This window comes from Xenopus laevis, chromosome 2L (assembly GCF_017654675.1).
Source record: "Xenopus laevis strain J_2021 chromosome 2L, Xenopus_laevis_v10.1, whole genome shotgun sequence".
NCBI lineage: Eukaryota > Metazoa > Chordata > Amphibia > Anura > Pipidae > Xenopus > Xenopus laevis.
This window is the reverse complement of record NC_054373.1, coordinates 52,575,084-52,592,446: the sequence shown is the minus strand read 5'-3', so window position 1 is coordinate 52,592,446 and position 17,363 is coordinate 52,575,084. Positions and strand designations below refer to the sequence as shown.

Below are 17,363 nucleotides of genomic sequence, written 5' to 3'. Positions count from 1 at the left end.
TTAATATAGGATTATTTGTTTGTAAAAAATATTTCATAATTTTTCAGTTTTTATGGATTTTGTCATTATGCATTTATGTATGCGGTCTTATTGATTTTGCTGAATTCAAAATGCATTGATTTCAAGATTTGTCATTTGCTTATGTTATATTACCTTTCCAAAGTGAAATGCACTTTTCTGCTTGAAATCAGAGTAGAAATTACAGAGATTTTTTTAAAAATGGGATGCGGTTCATTTAGGGCTCAGAGATACAGTGATGGGAATGTACTTCCTTGAATACTGAGTTTTGAAATTCTGAAAAATGATCAATAGAAATGCACAACAGCAGCTGAAAGTAGTAAAAAGGTGTGCACTGAATTTTATGCGTCATCAAAAAGATCCCTATTTTAAACAAGGTTTTATCAATTTCTTACAGAGGATGAGCAATGGGATACATTATCCGGAAACCCATTATCCAGAAAGCTTTGAATTATGGGAAGACCATCTCCCATAGACTCCATTTTATCCAAATAATCGAATTGTTTAAGAATTACTTCCTTTTTTTCTGTAATAATAAAACAGTACCTAGTACTTGATCCAAACTAAGAAATAATTAATCCTTATTGGAAGCAAAACAAACCTATTTTCCTATATTCTCAAAATATTAATATATTGGGGCATATTTATCAAAGGTTGAGTTTCTTTTACCTCGAATGAAAACTCGAATGATATGTTATTTATGAAAAAAATTCGATCAAATGTTACCGACCCGAAAACTAAAAGCTAATTCAAGTTTTTCTCCAAAACAAACTCGAGTGTCAGGAAGGCTATTAACTACTTCAAACAGGCCAGCAGACCTCTGCCATTTACTTCTACATGACTTGGCAGGTTTTAGGTGGCGACCTATCGAATTTGAGTTACTTCCAGGGTATGGGAATGATAAATCTCTTATTTACATTAGAATTTCGAATTTGAGTTGGTGGTTTTAAACTTGAAATTGTGAGTTTTGACCAAAAAAAACAACTCGAAAATTCAAAATTCCAATTTACCATTCAAACCTAAATAAAAAATATATAAATGTTCCTGTCTGTAAAATTTCAGAAGCAGATCTTGGCTGTACAGAAGAGGCAAAGGAAAGCATGCTGAAATTGCTATTCTCATTTGAAGAGGAGGTGACACATATCTGGAAGGTTCTTATCTTGGCTAAGCAAAAGGCCAAATTGTTTAATCAGTCTTAGTACTTTACACATATCATAGCCAAAAGGAACAAGCATGCTATAAAAATGGATTTATGCGTGATGATAAAGGGTGTCTCATTTTTTATCCAAACCAGTATTGGTGTCTTTGGTAACTCTGTTATATTGATATCTTATGCAAACATGCTCTGCCGTGGTCCAAAACTGATGCCAGTTGATATAGTACTCTCTCACTTAGCATTTGTAAATTTGATGGTTTTATTGACAAGAGGCATTCCTCAAACAATGTCTGTTTTTGAGATGGAACACGTACTCAATGATACCGGCTGTAAAATCGTGGTCTATTCTTACAGGATAGTGCGTGCCTTGTCTGTTTCCGTAACTTGTTTGCTCAGCGTCTTGCAGGCTGTCATCATTGCACCTGTTAAAGGATGGTCCAAGATCAAAGAAATCAAGTACTTAAGTCTCTCACTAATTGCTCTATGGGTGATCAACATGGCTGTGTGCATAGCAGCTCCGTTTTTTTCTAAAGTTCCAGTTACAGGCAAGATCTCAAAATTTACGCTGAATCTAGGATTCTGTCATGTTCTTTTTCCTGACCAGGTGAGCTACATCATCAATGGCTTTGCTGTATCCTTTAGGGACTTTGCCTTTGTTGGGGTTATGATATTTTCCAGTGCTTACATCCTAAGGATTCTCTACAGACATCGTAGACAGGTGCAGAACATAAGGCGGTCAAGTGCTCAGAACACCACCGCTGAAACGAAGGCTGCTAAAGATGTTCTTAGGCTTGTCATGCTGTATGTCATCTTTTTTGGGCTGGATAACATTATCTGGATTAATATGTTGACAGTGACAGACGTACCTTCCATTGTTACAGACATGAGAGTTTTCTTTTCTTCTTGCTATGCATCCTTCAGCCCAATATTCATTGTAATATCTAACAAAAAGATACAAAACGCATTAAAATGTTCATTCAGACAGAGGAAGAAGTCCCAGCCAGAAGTTTATGTGTGTCATATATAAGCAGCAATAAAAGCACCTATTTCTACCAGGACTGAGGTTTCCTAAGTTACAACATTGTGTCCTTAAAGTGTGGTTCACCTTTAAGTGATCTTTTAGTATCTTATAGGATGGCCAATTCTAAGAAATTGGGCTTCATTTCTTCATTTTTTTTTTATTTGAATTTTTTTCTGCTGACAATTTCCAGCTTTCAAATAGCAATGTATAGCAAGTGCTGCTTTTTATTATTCATCTTTCTATTCAGGGCCTCTCCTATTCATATTCCAGTCTCTTATTCAAATCAGTGCATGATTGCTAGGGTAGTTTGAACCCTAGCAACTAGATTGCTGAGAGCTAGGAGAGCTGTTGAACAAAAAGCTAAATGACTCAAAATACTAAAAAATGAAAACCAATTACACATCATCTCAGAATATCTTCATACTAAAATGAAACTCAAAGGCGAACAACCCTTTTAAGTGAAATGTCTAGAATGTTAATGATCAAGGATCACATCTGTGTTTCCTGTATTTACACTTTTAGAAGGAAAGAATGAAATAAATATCAGGGAAACATCTGAGCAAATATAAAATTGAGGAAAGAACAAACCATTATGAATAGTTTGGACCTTATTTCTTTGTATGAGCTGACCTGGTATCATTAAAGGTACCATTCACCTTTGATTTATCTTTTAATATGAGTGCATTGTATTCATTTTTTTATTTTTTATTACTTCTTTCCTCTTTTGCCTCTTTCCATATTTCAAGTGGAGGTCACTGACCCCAGCAGCTCTGTGAGGTTATTGTTTTTTTTTTCTTCTAAGGCTCCAGTAATTAGAACTAGAAAGGCAGAGAACATAAACAGCTGGACAAATAGTGCTTTCAGAAGGATTTACATTTACAAATAACTTGTTTGTTCTCGATTGCTTTCCAGTGCGCCTCTTCCTCCAAGGGTACTTTACCTTTCCCAGGCATTCCATGCTCCCTCATGTAGACATGCATTATACAGAAATTCTGTGCTGTGCATGAAATCCTCCAGGACCTCATATGGGATGCCAGGGACACTGGAGCTACAGTATATAGCAGCACTGTGCTCACAGAAATATGACCCTGGACTGACCATGCTGAGGGTAGGAAGCCAACAACTAGAAACACCAGGGGGATGTCTAACAACTTGGCGCCATTAATTCTACCATTTATTCTCCTTTAAATTAAGAAATCACATCAGGGCTTTGCTTCTTTAAAATTAGAATAACAAATGTCTCTGTATTTTGGTTATTATAAAAATATAAGGATATAAAGATGTAAAATGGTAAAATGTAAAAAAGTGGGGAATACATATGTTCATATGTTTATGTGTAATTCATACATGTAGAATCATTTCTATATCAAACCTTAATAAAAGTGAATTATTTGGCTAAACACATACGATACGAGTGCTTCCTTACAATTGCAAAGTACAAAAAAGTTATTGACAAGGGACCTAGTGGCTATATATATATATATATATATATATATATATATATATATATATATATATATATATATATATATATATATATATATATATATATATATATATATATATATATATATATATATATATATATGTGCATCTTTCCCTCTGCCTGCATTAATGAATTGCATGTGTAACGCTATAGTAAATTGAGTGCACCTTACTCTACTATAAGCTCCACTTAGGGAGTGTGCCCTCGCAGCAGTGTGGAGGCAGGGGGTAGTACAACTGTAACTGTATTCAAGGTGCAAATAATTGGTTCTTATAACTTAACCATAGAACAGATTTATTAGACACAATATACAATTCTCAGTGGATTGTACAATCAGCACATACAGGATCAACATTGGATAGGCAATACTCACAGCACCTTTTGGTCAATATGATTCTCCTCGTGAACAAGAATAATGCATGCAGCTTTGAGGAGGTACACCCAGCTTTTAGCCTTTTCCCTAAGTGGAACCTGAGGGGAATACTCTCTACCCTAGGTCTGTACACTTAGTCCCCAGGCGAAACGCGTTAGTGGAGACAGTTTGAATCATTGGAGACGGCAGAAGCAAATTTGCAGACTCGCAGCGGCCAACCAAAGACGCTAACATTGGAAGCAGCGCAGTGAGATCTCCAGAATACCCTATATATGTTTTTATCAAGCGAATTTTGATTCAAGAAGATCCATATTGAAGAAAGAGTTAATTACACTGCTCGGAATTAAATTCCCTCTTGTGAGTATAATATACCACTAGAGGCTCCTGCTGCTTTTTGGGGGACTATTATTTGAACCTAATTATCACCTTTATTCATTTTCCTTAATTCACCTGGCTTAATAAGCAAATTTACTTTTACTAAAATTGTTAACACAGCGATATGGTTTTCACAATATTATGTGTTTAATTAACGCACACTAAGTCACTATTTATGTTTTGGAAGTTGCACAATCGTCAACACAGTAACACGATCCTTTAAAAATTCACATGAATGATTGTGGCAACTTATGCAATATATACTAAGTGCATCGCGTATAGTCACTGTTTCTTGGAAGTGTAATATCACTAAGTCAATCACTTAATAACACAAGGGTGTTTAAAATATTTTAAAAAGAAATACTACACTATATTATTTTACCTGTTTTGTTCCATCCTCAACAACTTGTCGTTTGAGGAACACAGCAACTCATTTTATTGAATTTATCTTTTAAACGGGAAGAGGAGAGCCCGACTGTGGTTTTGCTGGACTTTGGAACACACTAACCGGGACTTTCACAATTTTGGACTTGATTTTAGGTTCCACTCGAGCTCTGCTTGCCTGCTCAGGCTAGAGCCAGCACAAGATGGACACTGAAAGCATGGCTTTAGAGTCTTTTATACTTTAACACAGTGCCATCTACTGGTCACTGTATGAAAAAACAAGGGGCATCGCTTAAAGCAGGAATAGGAAACAGTTACCCCTCCTAACTTTATTTTAGGACCCAGTTAGGTGTCTAAAACACTAGGTAAACTGCCTGCTAAATAATACTGGGGATGGCTAGTTTACACATCCCTACACATGTAAGGTGCAAAGTAGGGAACAAGAGCAACTGTGGAATTAGCTCCTGCCTTAAGGAGGTGGTACTGGCACTAGTAGCCAGAAGCGATCCTAGAGGGGGGCGGCCCTGGTGCGTGACGCGCAGTCGGGCCCCACCCCCCTCCATATGCCCGAATCTGGCCGCATTTTCAGCGGCGAACAGACTGCTGGGGGTCCCTGAGGGGGTGCGGGCCCTGGCCCGTTCGCACCCCCTACTCCCCCGGTAGTTCCGCCACTGCTAGTAGCATGTCCAAATTGATGCCTGGACCTCTCCCATTGACTTATACGTGAACTCAGCAGATTTTAGGTGGCGAATAGTCAAATTTGAATTTTTACAGGCCAGCATTTGATAAATCTCGAAAATCTAAATCGAATTAAAATTTGAATCGAGTTTGGATAATTCACAGTTCAAATTTGAGAGTCTTGCCCATAAAGAAAATTCAAATTTGAATTTTCAATTCGACCCTTAATAAATCTGCCCTTTAGTGTGTTGAGGAAGGGAGTGACCATCAGGATAATGGACACCAGAGGTTCTTAACCAATAAACACAAGTTTATTAAACACAAAGAGGTAGTACTCACACAGAGGTTGCAGTAATAATAATGCACGGAGCAGAAAACACTAACATCACTATGAAGATGGCCTTGGCAAGTTCTCCTTTCTGAGATACCCTTTAGTGGTCCATATCCCCTCCGATGGAAGCCTCTGGATGAATAGGGTTCCACTGCGTAACATTCAGTTACATTGAGTAGGAGAAACAACAGCCTGCCAGAAAGCAGTTCCATCCTAAAGTGCTGACTCTTTCTGAAAGCACATGACCATGACATGGCTGCCTACACACCAATATAACAACTAAAACAAAATACAATTACTGGTTCAGTAATTACATTGTATATGGTAGAGTGAATTATTTGCAGTGCAAACTGTAATTTAGAAATAAAAACTACAGCATAAAAATCATGACAGAATCCCTTTAAGGTGGTTATTTACTAAAACTCGATTTTATCTTATATTTGTATTAAACTCAACTCAAACAAACTCCCATCCATGATTTTATCTTATTTATCAATATAATAACTCAAAAAGCTGGGTTGGAAACCCTAATTTTTCGTATTTGACACCCGAATCGCTCGTTTTTTTTTATTCAGGTTATTGCCCAAAAACCCTGATTTTTTCGGTTATCTGACAAAACCCAGTGCAAACCATGATATCAACATCTACCATTGATTTCTACATGACCTCGGTAGGTTTGAGAGGGTGGTTTTTCGGATTCAGACGTTTTGCAACTTTGAGGTATAATAAATCTTGAAAAATTCAAGGTTTTTCTCCACTAAAAAGTTTATGCCCAAAAAACCCAAACCAAAAAAAATTGTGGTTACATAAATAACCACCTAAATAAACCCAATAGGATTGTTTTTGCCACCAATATGGATTGTCACCAATACAGTTTGATTATTACAGTGAAAAAGAAAATAATGAAATAATAGAGCATTCCTGAGCTTTATAGATAATGGGTTCCCAAGAATAGATCCAATTTCTTAATGTTTTTAAGAATTTCTGCAATATTTATGACAAATATTAAAACTCTCAAATTTCTCCTTTTGTTTTTACAAAAAACGAGAGATACAGAAAAAAGAGTTATATGCTGCCATTTTAAGGAACAATACATCTTACAAGGTTGTCAGCAGTAATAGATGAGTCCAGTGCAAATGTAACAGGCAGACATTTATCAAGCATATCTATAAAATGCCTGCAATTCTGATGTACAAATTCCTGAAGGCAGTTGTAAAGGATAAATATGTTAGGTCACATATTCAGGAAAGTAAATAAATATAATGTCTTACGTTGCAGGCACAGATATATCTGTTGCACAGCAGCATAATTCGTAAGTTAAATTGTTGCATTGTGTTTTTTTATATTATATTTTTTATAAAACATAAGAAAACAGGCAGTGTGAATATGGGACAGAGATGAAGCTGCTGCTGCAGCAATCTTGTAGAAAGGCTGGCTGATATATCACATGCACAGTACCCAGAGGTGTAACTATAGAGGAACCAGACCCTGCAGGGGGGGCAGCAGGTATAGGGGGGCCCATGAGGCCCAAATAAAGAGCAATTTCAACATATATTGGTAAAACAGGTCAACCTCTGGACAGGGTCGAACTGGACCGACAGGACACCGGGGAAAAAACGGTGAGTGCGGCGTGCGGCGCAGTGAGTGCGGATTTTTTTTGGATGGGGGTATGGGACCTTTTATCCAGAATGCCAGGGGCCTGGGGTTTTCCGGATAAGGGGTCTTCCAGTAATTACTAATAAAAAAATGTACATATAAATTAAACCCATAAGGCTTGTTTTGCCCCAAATAAGGATTAATTATATCTTAGCTGGGATCAAGTACAGGGTACTGTTTTATTATTACAGAGATGAAAATTAATTTCCATATGTTTAATTATTTGATTAAAATGGAGTCCATGGGAGATGGCCTTCCCGTAATGCTGATCTTTTTGGATAACGGATCCCATACCTGTACTGATTTGTGATGCAATTACAGTCAGTTTGTTTTAAAGACTTTGATATCTACATATCTTTCATCCAGAAGTGAAAAAAGAAGCAGGTTCCTCACCCTTCAGATCTGTATGGCACAGGTATCATGGAGTCTGTCTGCCTTTAGGGCAATATAATAACTAGCACAAAGTCTGCCCAGTTCTAGTAACACATAGCAGCAGTCAAGTAGATTTTTTTTAAATAACTGACTAAATTCTAACTATTGATTGGTTCCAAACGTACACCTTTTTATTACATTACCACTGAGGGTGAATGTGAATATAATCAGTAGGTTAAGGTAAACTCAAAAATGATTAGGGGAAAGCCTCTAGGACACATAAGACAGTTGTTTTGTTGTTGTGATATATTGTCAATATACTCTGAATGAGGAATACTTGTTATTAAAAAAGACATTTATTTCCATCCCATGCGCTATGGCGAAGGGACGTAACTAAGCTAATTCACTAACTTGCGCATTTTACTAAACGTTACCTCTTGCACCAGACTTGCCTTCACCACCTCAGACCAGGTGAAGTGCAATAGAGTAGATAGGACTTGCTTCAAAAAAAGTTGACATTTTTTCTAAGTCCCAAAAAACGCTGGCGTCTTTTACTTTTTTAAGGGTGATAGGCTGAAAAAGATCGAAATTTTTTTGGGGGGTACCCTCCTTCCCCCCTAAATTTCCTAACATATGGCAAATCAACGATACAGTGGGCACATGTGTAGGGCAATAGAACACCTTTATTTTATTTTTTAAAGATTCCCTGGGCTTGCGTAGTGTAATGTATTTGCTGCAGCAAATACGTCCATTGAAATGTAACTTTTTTAACTTTGCGCCGTATGCAAATTAGGCATCGCTAGCGTAACTTCCCTTTGACTGACAAAGTAACGGTAGTGCAACTTCTCTATCGTTCACCTCCCTGAGTGCAACTTCGCATTTTAGTGAATTTGCGTAGCGCTGGCAAAACGACGCCTGCCAAAGTGCGGCGAAGCTGTCGCTGGCGCAACTTTGGATCTTAGTGAATTTGCTCCCAAATGCTTTAAAGTCAATGGGCGTCTAAAAATTTTTTAGTCTTGGTGACTTTTTTGTCCAAACACGCAACAATTTTTTCTCACTTTAGATACATTAAAGTCAATGGGCGTAAAAAAAAAATAATTATACGTGCAACTTTTTCTTTGCCACGAATCCATGCCTCGTGAATAAATTCACTCATCACTATTAATTATATCTTAGTTTGGATCAAGCACAAGGTACAGTACTATTGATAACCTGCTTGGAGTTGAACCAGGTACCTGGTGTTCCCATGCTGTCTGCATTGCCACTGCTCTATGCGAGCAGACAGCTAAGGTGCTGGTTCACTCCTATGGCTATGCTTGGTATTGCTAGTAAGCATGGCTTGTTTCACCTGTTGCCAATCTTGCCACAAGGGATTTGTGCAAGCCATTTGACTGGCTAAAAAACCCCTTACTCCCTTACTGTTGTAATTCATTGCCCAGTATATGTCTATGTTCCATTGTTTCTGGGCGCGTTATATCATCTGATTCTGTTTATTGACCACTGCCTGATCTTGACCTTTGCATTCCTGCTGTCTGAAATGACCCCAGCCTGTGATTGAATATTCTTTGGATCCTGATTTGGTGCTGTGCTTCTGATCTGTGTTTGACCTTGGACTGTCACCTCGACTACGATTCAGCTTCCTGATTCGGTACCGTATTGTCTGCGTGGTATTGACCTGGCCTGTCTCTTGACCTCGCTCCTTGTTCTCCATTCCAGTTATACGTTATGGTTCCCTTGCCTGCCCAGAGCTTCGCCCCTGGTCCTCTCGCGTTAAGTCCTGGCAGCATTTGAGTAGTGGAGGGCTCCTCTCGAAGCCAAAGGCGGCTGCTATAGGCAGAAGTGTGAGATCGGGACTTTGGGGTTCACTCTGGATTTTGGGATACAATATGTTACAGTACTGTTTATTATAACTGTTTTAAAAATTAGACTTGATTAAAATGGAGTCTATGGGAGATGACCATCCCTTAATTCAGAGCTTTGTCGATAAAGGGTTTCTGGATAATGGATCCCACACCTGTATAAAGCCTCAAGCAGCAAGGTTAGTTGTTAGGATATTTAGGAATTTAAATTGCAGGTTAGATTAGCAAAACCTACTATCATATCATATCATGAGTGTAGATTATAAATCAGCTCTCATGAGTACTGGAGGCTCTTTCTACAAAGTCATGGAATGTGCACTAGGGAGTTCTAATTAGCCCAGCAGAGAATGCATTTAATAGGTATGTGGTTTTAAAATATATCCAAAAGGAATATTCATTATGGGAAATATATCGAACATTTTGTCAAAGCTACCGTATATACGCATGTATAAGCCGAGTTTTTCAGCATCCAAAATGTGCTGAAAAAGTCTACCTCGGCTTATACTCGGGTCAGCGGGCAGTAGCTGAGATTGCAGTCACTTTTAATCATTCTTATACCAACAGTTCACTTGGGGAGAGACTGCAATATCCCACAATGCCCTCTGTTGGTTATATGAAAGAATAACAGTGCGCCCTCTGTTGGTTATATGAAAGAATAACAGTGACTGCAATATCACACAGCACCCTCTGTTGGTTATATGAAAGAATAACAGTGCGCCCTCTGTTGGTTATATGAAAGATTAACAGTGACTGCAAAATCACACAGTGCCATCTGTTGGTTATATGAAAGAATAACAGTGACTGCAAAATCACACAGTGCCATCTGTTGGTTATATGAAAGAATAACAGTGCGCCCTCTGTTGGTTATATGAAAGATTAACAGTGACTGCAATATCACACAGCGCCCTCTGTTGGTTATATGAAAGAATAACAGTGCGCCCTCTGTTGGTTATATAAAAGAATAACAGTGACTGCAATATCACACAGCGCCCTCTGTTGGTTATATTAAAGAATAACAGTGACTGCAATATCACACAGCACCCTCAGTTGGTTATATGAAAGAATAACAGTGCACCCTCTGTTGGTTATATGAAAGGATAACAGTGACTGCAATATCACACATCACCCTCTGTTGGTTATATGAAAGAATAACAGTGACTGCAATATCACACAGCACCCTCTGTTGGTTATATGAAATAATAACAGTGTGCCCTCTGTTGGTTATATGAAAGAATAACAGTGACTGCAATATCACACAGCGGCATCTGTTGGTTATATGAAAGAATAACAGTGACTGCAATATCATACAGCGCCCTCTGTTGGTTATATGAAAGATTAACAGTGACTGCAATATCATACAGCGCTCTCTGTTGGTTATATAAAAGAATAACAGTGACTGCAATATCACACAGCGCTCTCTGTTGGTTATATAAAAGAATAACAGTGACTGCAATATCACACAGCGCCCTCTGTTGGTTATATTAAAGAATAACAGTGACTGCAATATCACACAGCGCCCTCTGTTGGTTATATGAAAGAATAACAGTGACTGCAATATCACACAGCGCCCTCTGTTGGTTATATGAAGGATTAACAGTGATGCCAATATCACACAGCAACCTCTGCACATGGTAGTGGGACAGTGGGACAATGCACACAGTAATCTGTTTGGCAATTCTCTGTCATCATCAACTTTGCAAAGAAGTCCGGTTGATCACTGGGGGGGACGCTTTGGCAGAATGTGCGCTGCTGGGAGACAGGGCTGTAGTTGTGTCTAGGCTTATACTAGAGTCAATAAGTTTTCCCAGTTTTTGTAGGTAAAATTAGGTCTCTCGGCTTATACTCGGGTCGGCTTATACTCGAGTATATACGGTACTTTTTTTGTAATTGACAAGCATAGTATATTTTAACAATGTAAATGTTTAATTCAAAATCCACTAAAAGCAATCATTCATGTAACAGCTCAGACAAGCATTTTTATTGCAGTGTTGATGATATTTCAGTAATGTATGTCTTTATGATTTAAGGTTTATGACAATAGAAAAAGTAAATGTTACTTATAAATATTTATAATGTTTGATTAAAATGAATCCCTTTGCATTTCAGACAAGAAACTGAGAAACAAGCCATTCTATTTTGAAGTTCAAATATGGCAGCCTGGCTTATATTGTATGCCACTGATTTTATTTCTATGGACATCATAGGAATCCCTGGTAACCTTGTCATCTTATTTGCCTTCCTTCACATTTTCCACAACCAAGGGAGAGTCACTATAGGAGAAGTTATCCTTGCCAAACTTGCTAAATGTAACCTTCTAGTCATCTTAACATGGGGCATTCCAATTACCCTGCAAACAACTGGCCTTATGAAGATGTATGGAGACATATTCTGCCAAATAAGCCTTTACTTTTATTGTATAAGGAGGGCTTTGTCTGTTAGCATTACTTCTTTGCTAGGATGTTTTCAGTGCATTTCAATTACTCTGTCAACAAAATGCTGCTTGCCTCTAAAAAGGGGCCTGAAAAATAATTTGCAGTGGGACCCAGTAATATTTAGTTACGCAACTCTAACTAACAAAGTCTGAAGGGGAAGAGAAATTTGGTAAAGTTATGGTCCCTTCCTGAAAGAATAAGGCTACATTCAGCAGCCCTATAATTGTAATAACCCATGCCTTCAACATTGACCTCAAAAGATCTTTTATAAACTTATTAGTTCATCTCATGGCACAGCACAGGCTCAGTATGGGCTGCTTTTGAGATGCTAAGTTTAGAAGCCACTGGAAATCATCAAAACAGAAAATCAAAACATATGCAGCTAATATCAAGTTCCCCCTAAGACTGAACAAGCTAATTGCAAGCTAATTACTTCCTGGACTACTTGCAGAGAGAGAGAGTTTATGAGAGAAAGGCAAGAAATATGATTCCCACTGAAATAAGGTAAAAAGAAGAGCATCCAAGGTAGCAAAATCCTCAAAGCTTTGTTACATTTTGATTGCTAGTCTATATGGACATATTTGAGATTTACATGGGAAGTGATACATTGCTAGAGGTATGGCAGTACTATCCCTATATTGCATGTAACATATTGCTGTGGTTTAGGTACCGCCTACTGTTCATATATTTGCCTTTCTCTTTGCACAAAGTCTGTAGGAAATGTTCATTACCAAATAATTTCTGGTTCATAAGATAATTTCTTTCCAATTTTATGCAAATTGCCTTTGCACTCCTAGGTTGAATTGCGATATCACTCTTTGTGATTGAGATTGCATTTTTTTTTTCAAGTAAATAAAATGCTATCTCTATATTCACAAACAGAAGTCTGCCAAAATGTCGAATCAACTGGCACTTGTCGTTTTTTGGTAAAAAAAAAGACAGTTTTGTAAAATATATCTTTAAAACGACAAAGATGAAGAAGAAAAAGCTATTTGCATCAAGGAGTATAGTACATTTCCCAGGATTGCTATGGTCATGTTACTATTACCATCTAGTAAGAGAAAAGGACAAATACAGGGCATTCCCTAGGGAATACCTTACTAAATGGGTCACATTGTTAGCAGTAAATCTAAATATACAATATTTAAAAGAATAATTTTACACAGTGATGTCACTGTGAATATTTCCTTGGCAAATGCAATAATGCAATCAGCACTTTGCAAATACTAATACCATAATAAATATCTCTTAAGTATAAATTTTTATTCAATTTTAATACTAATGGCATTTGTTCAGACAGATATCAGTGGAAAGTCCTTGTGATGCTGAACAAATCAGTTAGGGGGTATTTACTAAAACTATGTGAATCTTATTGTACGATTGACGCTCCAAAAACTCGATTTTATCGAATTTTCACGATTATTGGTCGAAAACCCCAGACTTCTTGGAATCATCCAATTATCTACATGACCTTGACAGGTTTTAGCTGGAGTATTTTTGGAATTGGATTTTTAAGAGTATAATAAAATTCTAAAAATCCAAGTTTTTTTTCCTTTAAAAAATTCAACCAATGTGATAAAAGCCATATATAAATGATGCCTTTTAATTGTGTCTGCATAAAATAACTTGTTACTCATGTTATCTTGAGCCGATTTCATAGTTAATCTATAGTTGAAAAGTTTAACTATTACTAACAGATCCCAAGCCTCTGCTATCTGTGGGTTTGGGAAATAAGTGCCACCACCAATTATGAACAAATATTAATTAAGCCAAATTAAACTGCCTGAAAAAACTGCCTGAAAACAACTTGACCAGAGGTAAACAGTTATGACCACCATATTTGTTTTACCTTGACGGGGTATGGTGGCTTATCAACTTTAAGATCATAATTTAATAATGTAACTAAAAACCCCTGTTTTGCAAAATACATGCATAGCTTAGATACTAAATTTAATTGTGAAACAGGGGACCAGGGAATGTGCGTTGATCAATTTTTTCCTTTTTGTATGTGTGAAACTATCCTGGCCAGATCAGCTGCACTTCCATTGTATTTTTATAGAGTGCTACCAAATGTCTCACTTTTATGTATACTTCAGCAGAGTGCCTAGAGTTCTACGGCAGGAAGAATGGCCAGACTTCCATGTGGTTGTAGCACCCCCACTTTTGTCCCTTTAATGGTGGTCTTATGGCTTTAAAGATAGGTGTTGGTTTGGGCAATCACTCTCTTTTAAATGCCCTGGCGGGGGACAAGGACAAACGTATTAAACCATTGCTTAGATCAAGACATCCTCTCCCCTATAAGTGCTGTGGCATAGGAGAGGTTAAAGCCCAGTTAGCACAGTACTTTGGTGCTGGTCTGGGCAATTACTCTCTTTTACAAGCCCTAAACGAGAAGAAGGAACAAGCCTGAGTAAATAATCAATGCTTTGGTACTGGCAAACCTCTCCCCTTATAAAATGCTACTGGCATGGGGGAGGATCAAGCCCATTTAAGCCGATGCCTTGGTCTGGAGACACTGACCCAGCGATATGCAGTTATGCAGGGAGGTGCCAACCCATAAAAAACTTGACAAGAGGTAAACAGTTAGGACCACCAGATGGGGTTTACCTTGACGTGGCATGGTGGCTTATCAATTTTATGATCATAATTTTGTGACTAAAAACCCCTGTTTTGCAAAATACATAGCTTAGAAACTAAATTCATTTGTGAAACAGGGGACCAGGGAATGTGAGTTGATCAATTTTTTCCTTTTTGTATGTTTGTGACTATCCTGGCCTGGTCAGCTGCACTTCCATTGTATTTTTTTTGGCCTTGGAGTGCTCCCTCTTTTTTTAAACTACCTGAGTAACCAGATTAAGATGCCCACCCTAGGCACCAGACATAAATTCACCCCCCAAGTGATGCCACCCACACTACTGCATGTGACGTCACTCTTGGCTATGAGTGATGTCACTTCCACTGCTGCCACGCACAATACACCTCACTAACCTTCCCTTAAGGGACAGACACACAGCAGCAAACCAAGATTCTGTATTAATGCCCTATACCAAGGTTAAAGACCTGCATACAATTGTAGGCTTTATTTTGGGCTTCACACACTGCACTTGGGTTTGCAAATGAACCCTATCATCTGCACCTCTCTGAGAGGAAACCTTTCATTTAAAAAAAAAAAAAAATCTACAAAAACATTGTGTGCTACATCTGTACTGGAAGATCTGGAAGATTAGTTGCACGACCCCCTGATTTCACAGAGAATCATTTGTTGTCTAAGTTGTGAGTCTAAAGCTGGCCATAGGTGCAAAGATCCGATCGTACGAATCATCGTACGATCGGACTTCCCATCTCCCGACCCGCCACTAACCATTCAGATCAAAGTCTTACCAGTCAATCCTCGATTCGTACGATCAGATCTTTGCGTCTATGGCCAGCTTAAGGCTGTATTTTCATATGGTGCCATCCTAGGCACCAAACCAGACTGTCATCTGAAGTAAATTATGCCTACTGTGTATGTGTCACATACATATCTTTATTTATATGCACACACATAATTTTGCCTGGTCATGTGCTTTCAGAAAGAGCCAGTGCTGCACAATGGACCTGCTTTGTGACAGGCTATTGTTCTTCCTAATCACAGTGGAATATGAAGAAAAAGCAGGGCCGACCGGCACTCAAACGGAGCACAAGTCACATGACTGGGGTGCCTGGAAAAATGACAATATGTCTAGCCCCATGTCAGAATTCAAAATTAAATATCATTTTTTGAAAAATGGATTTCAGTCCATAAGTCTGCTGGAGCAGCACTACTAACTGATGCGTTTTGAAGAAAAAAATATTTTTTTCCCATGACAGTATCCCTATAAGTCAACGTTTCATTCCTCGGTCCTCACTGGAACCTTTCTTGTCTTAAGAAAAGTCCCAGGGAAGACTGAAACATTGACTTAATAAACAATTTTATTGCTTTTATTTTCAAGTCCATCTTTTTAGGTGCACCATTTCTTTGTAGATGCTTTATTAATATATGGGGCATTAGGGTGGCACCTTGTTCAAATAATCTACTTGCTACAGTAGAACATTTGAAAGTAAACAAAGTTTCAGGGTCAGATTGTATTTACCCCACGGTACTTAAATAGCTCAGCTCTGTGATGCTAAACCATATTTGATGGATTCTTTGATGTCTAGCATGGTTTACAGCGATTGTCAGTTTGCTAATGTTGTGCCATTATTTTATGGGTTCTAAGCCCGAAAAATATTGACTGATTGACTTCTGTGGTCTTGGAGTATGTAATATATATTGTAAGATGATGGACTATATTTTGTTTCACACTACTATAATGAGTATGAGTATGAGTATGAGTTTGTACCAGCATGGTTTTACAAATAACAGATATTGCCAGACAAACTGAATTGCATTCTATGCAGAGTTGAACAGAACCCTAGACTTTGGGATGGCAGTGGATGTGATCGATTTAAAGCATTTAATACAGTACCACACAGAAGGTTACTGTGTTATTTTGTAAACTCACACTGGTTAGAACATCAAACTTTTATTTAGAGTGGTTATAGTATCCAGCAGTGGAGCCTCACAGCTGAATAATAGTTCCTGAACCAACACAGTTACTGATTAAATTGAGGAATATTGGCCTGGAACAAAATATTATTGCAATAAGCCTGCAATATCATAACTTCCACTTCATCCATGGTGTTAGTATACCACACATGTATTATTACTTTTGCATTGTGACAGTGTGTCTGACATTAAAATGTACAGAAAGTGTGCCTTTAAAGGTGCCCTGTCACCTACACATAAAAAGCTGTGTGATAAAAGCCGTTTGCAAATTAAACATGAAACCCAAATTATTTTTATCATTAAAGCATCCATACCTGTTAAACAGGTGTTTAAATATCTCAGCTGTCAATCAAATATAGAGGCAGGGCAATCAATTACTTTCACTTTCCATTCAGCACTTTCTATATGTCACTGCACTGCACACATTCCCCCTCCCTCCTAACACTTTTTAATTGTGTAGTGCTCTGTGTATGGGCATTAGGTCCCCCGTTCTGGTGTATACACAATATTTTGAGGTGATACACAATTTGTCTTAGTAACAGTATACACAAAATGGCCCCTGCCCATGTACTGTGATTGTGTAATTCCAAGGCTGAAGGACAAAAATGTAAATAATAAATGTGGTGTAAGTAAAGTTTATTTTGCTAAACTAACA

The 17,363-nt window shown here is 37.8% G+C and overlaps 1 protein-coding gene across 1 annotated transcript; it reads left to right on the top strand.

Moving 5' to 3' along the window:
* The first annotated feature begins 1,103 nt into the window (after nt 1–1,103).
* On the top strand, nt 1,104–2,201 carry LOC108707462 (olfactory receptor class A-like protein 1). The gene has a single exon (XM_018245466.2). The coding sequence runs from the start codon at nt 1,263–1,265 to the stop codon at nt 2,199–2,201; it is 939 nt and encodes a 312-aa protein (XP_018100955.1). The 5' UTR covers nt 1,104–1,262.
* Nucleotides 2,202–17,363: the final 15,162 nt, after the last annotated feature.

Bases quoted from the DNA above. Each gene is read 5' to 3' on its own strand.
- LOC108707462 (XM_018245466.2), top strand. From the start codon at position 1,263: ATGGATTTATGCGTGATGATAAAGGGTGTCTCATTTTTTATCCAAACC.